The sequence below is a fragment of the Balaenoptera acutorostrata genome, chromosome 5 (assembly GCF_949987535.1).
Source record: "Balaenoptera acutorostrata chromosome 5, mBalAcu1.1, whole genome shotgun sequence".
NCBI classification, from domain to species: Eukaryota; Metazoa; Chordata; class Mammalia; order Artiodactyla; family Balaenopteridae; genus Balaenoptera; species Balaenoptera acutorostrata.
The window spans coordinates 21050526-21051806 of NC_080068.1; the positions used below are offsets into that span (position 1 = coordinate 21050526).

The following is a 1281-nucleotide window of genomic DNA, read 5'->3' on the forward strand; positions in this document are numbered from 1 at the left end:
TTCCCACAGTAATTTCACAGCCTACACGTCCATGTTGCTCAGTATTATTTTCTAGATTCCCAGTCTTCTAACCCACTCAGGCTCTAACATAGTGTTCTAACATAGTGTGCATTATAACCTTCATCTAACATCCCTGAGATGGATGAGATCTGAATTATATCTGATGTTCCTTCTGGGATGAGCATGGGGGAAGAGGCACCCATCTGAAACTTGTGTTCCTGGGGCCAGGATTAGATATAGTAATGAGTGGGCCTGGTCAGTATGGTTCAGTGGGTAGCCAAAGTCCAAGTCCTGTGTGAGACTGGGCCTGGCAAGTATGCATATGAAGCATCAAGTTCAAGAGAGAAGGGAGAAAATAAGAATAGGGAAAAAAAGTGAAATAGGCAACATAATCTACAAGATGATGCAGCAGGGGAGAAGAGTTTCTGTGGAATATTTATAGTAAAACTCATTCTCAAGGAGAAAATTGTTAAGAGAGCCAAGCTTATCTGGACAATTCACTTTCCAGCTTTGGCCTCCCGAGGTCTTTCCGTGAGCATTGATATGATTGGCCGGTGGAAAATAGTCCTCTTTTCCTTCCTGGCTGCTTGAAGATTAACTGCCGTCATGAACAACACGGTAACTATCTGGACCAGGAAGTTCATGACTAACCGAATACTTCAGCGGAAACAAATGATCATCGATGTCCTTCATCCTGGGAAGGCAACAGTACCTAAGACAGAAATTCGGGAAAAACTAGCCGAAATGTACAAGACCACACCAGATGTCATCTTTGTGTTTGGATTCAGAACCCATTTTGGTGGTGACAAGACAACTGGCTTTGGCATGATTTATGATTCCTTGGATTATGTGAAGAAGGATGAGCCCAAACACAGGCTTGCAAGACATGGCCTGTACGAGAAGAAAAATACCTCAAGAAAATAGCGAAAGGAACGCAAGAACAGAATGAAGAAAGTCAGGGGGACTGCAAAGGACAATGTTGGTGCTGGCAGAAAGAAATGAAGTGTCTAGCAGTGAGCTGGAGATTGGGCAGCAGAAGGAATAAAGACTCTGCTATGACTGTGTCTTTGGTGATTGTGCAGATTTTTCATGAGAGAGTTAATAAGCTAAGACTTTAAAAAAAAAAAAAGATGGTGAGGTTCTATCTTTGATCTTAGGAGTGGAAGACATTCTTCTCCTAGGTAGTTCCTTGATCTCAAAGCCCTAACTCCACTGGGACTAATAAAATTCTAAGCCCAGGACTATCTTGAGATTCTTTCCTTAGTCCCTACTTAGATGTTC

At 42.4% G+C, this 1281-nt stretch overlaps 1 protein-coding gene across 1 annotated transcript; it reads left to right on the plus strand.

Annotated features, from left to right (window-relative positions):
* The first annotated feature begins 606 nt into the window (after positions 1-606).
* On the plus strand, positions 607-1048 carry LOC102997181 (40S ribosomal protein S24-like). The gene has a single exon (XM_057547089.1). The coding sequence runs from the start codon at positions 607-609 to the stop codon at positions 922-924; it is 318 nt and encodes a 105-aa protein (XP_057403072.1). The 3' UTR covers positions 925-1048.
* Positions 1049-1281: the final 233 nt, after the last annotated feature.